Genomic DNA, 1100 nt, shown 5'->3' with positions numbered 1-1100 from the left:
TGTGCTCAGGCCTGGGCAATGCAATGCATGCTGGGAGCTGTAGTCTCTGTGAACCGCATCTCCACATGTGCTCAGGCCTGGGCAACGCAATGCATGCTGGGAGCTGAAGTGGGTGCAGGGCACCCCCAGCGTTAGCGGAGGACGGTTGCGATCAGGTGCAGCCCATGGGCTGCGCTGGGTCTGCGGGGCAGAGTTTGGAGGCCGTGGCCGCGCGGGGCCCCCCGGGTGACGCTCTTCCCCCGGCCCAGGTGTACGAGGAGAAGCAGAAGCGCTGTGAGCAGGAGATGGAGGAGCTGCGGCAGGGCTACGCCTCCCAGGTCAAGCAGGCGGCGCAGAAGGCCCAGCGCACGCAGCAGGTGCTGCAGCTGCAGATCTTCCAGCTGCAGCAGGAGAAGAAGAAGTTGCAGGAGGACTTTGCCCAGCTGCTGCAGGAGCGCGAGCAGCTGGAGAAGAGGTGCGCCTGCTTCGAGCGCGAGCAGACCGAGCTGGGGCCGCGGCTGGAGGAGACCAAGTGGGAGGTGAGCCGGGACCGGGTGGGACGGGGCCCTTGGAGCCCTGATGGTGAGACTCGCGGGGCTCCGGCAAGAGAAGGTCGAGGGGGGACTCGATCCCAGTCTAGAAACCTCCACCCGGGGGAGCAAATACTCAGTAGTGGGCCCGTCGGCCTCGCAGGGACGGGGCTGACGCCCTTCGATGGCTGGCAGGGGACGCTAGCCAGCCAAGGCGGACGTTTGCACGGGGAGGGTAGTTCACCGTTGGAGCCGTTCCCCCCAGGGCTGTGCTGGATTCGCCGCCCCTGGCAGTTCCGAACGCTGCCTCATGGTCTCCCTACTCGCCTCCCCCGTCTTGGAAGGCTGTCGCGGGGGGACGGGGGAGGACCCCTGTTCGGTGGGGGTGGGGGGCTTCTGGTTCTGCAGGCTGCCCCGTCTGGTGCCGGTTCCAAAAGCCAAGCCGCCCCGTTGGGAGGCAGCTCCAGTTCTGGAAGTCGCCCTCTTGGAGGGCGGTGGGGCGGGAGGGCTTGCTTAGGCCTCTGTGTCATTGGCAAACGTAGCTTAGGGGCAGGATCCTGGTTCTGGGGGCCACCCCATGGTGGAAAGGGG

At 66.7% G+C, this 1100-nt stretch overlaps 1 protein-coding gene across 3 annotated transcripts in view; it reads left to right on the top strand.

Moving 5' to 3' along the window:
• Positions 1 to 1100, top strand: part of LZTS2 (leucine zipper tumor suppressor 2) — a 41411-nt gene that overhangs the window by 38360 nt on the left and 1951 nt on the right. For all 3 annotated transcript variants that reach the window (XM_026651117.2, XM_026651118.2, XM_026651119.2), the window contains exon 4: positions 249 to 518. In XM_026651117.2, coding sequence (XP_026506902.1) covers positions 249 to 518 — 270 coding nt within the window. The remainder of the gene's footprint in view (positions 1 to 248; positions 519 to 1100) is intronic.

Source organism: Terrapene carolina, unplaced genomic scaffold, assembly GCF_002925995.2.
Source record: "Terrapene carolina triunguis isolate 2854851 unplaced genomic scaffold, T_m_triunguis-2.0 Scaffold95, whole genome shotgun sequence".
Taxonomy (NCBI): Eukaryota; Metazoa; Chordata; order Testudines; family Emydidae; genus Terrapene; species Terrapene triunguis.
Note: the sequence above shows the minus strand (reverse complement) of the source record. Positions and strands in the feature narration are given on the sequence as shown.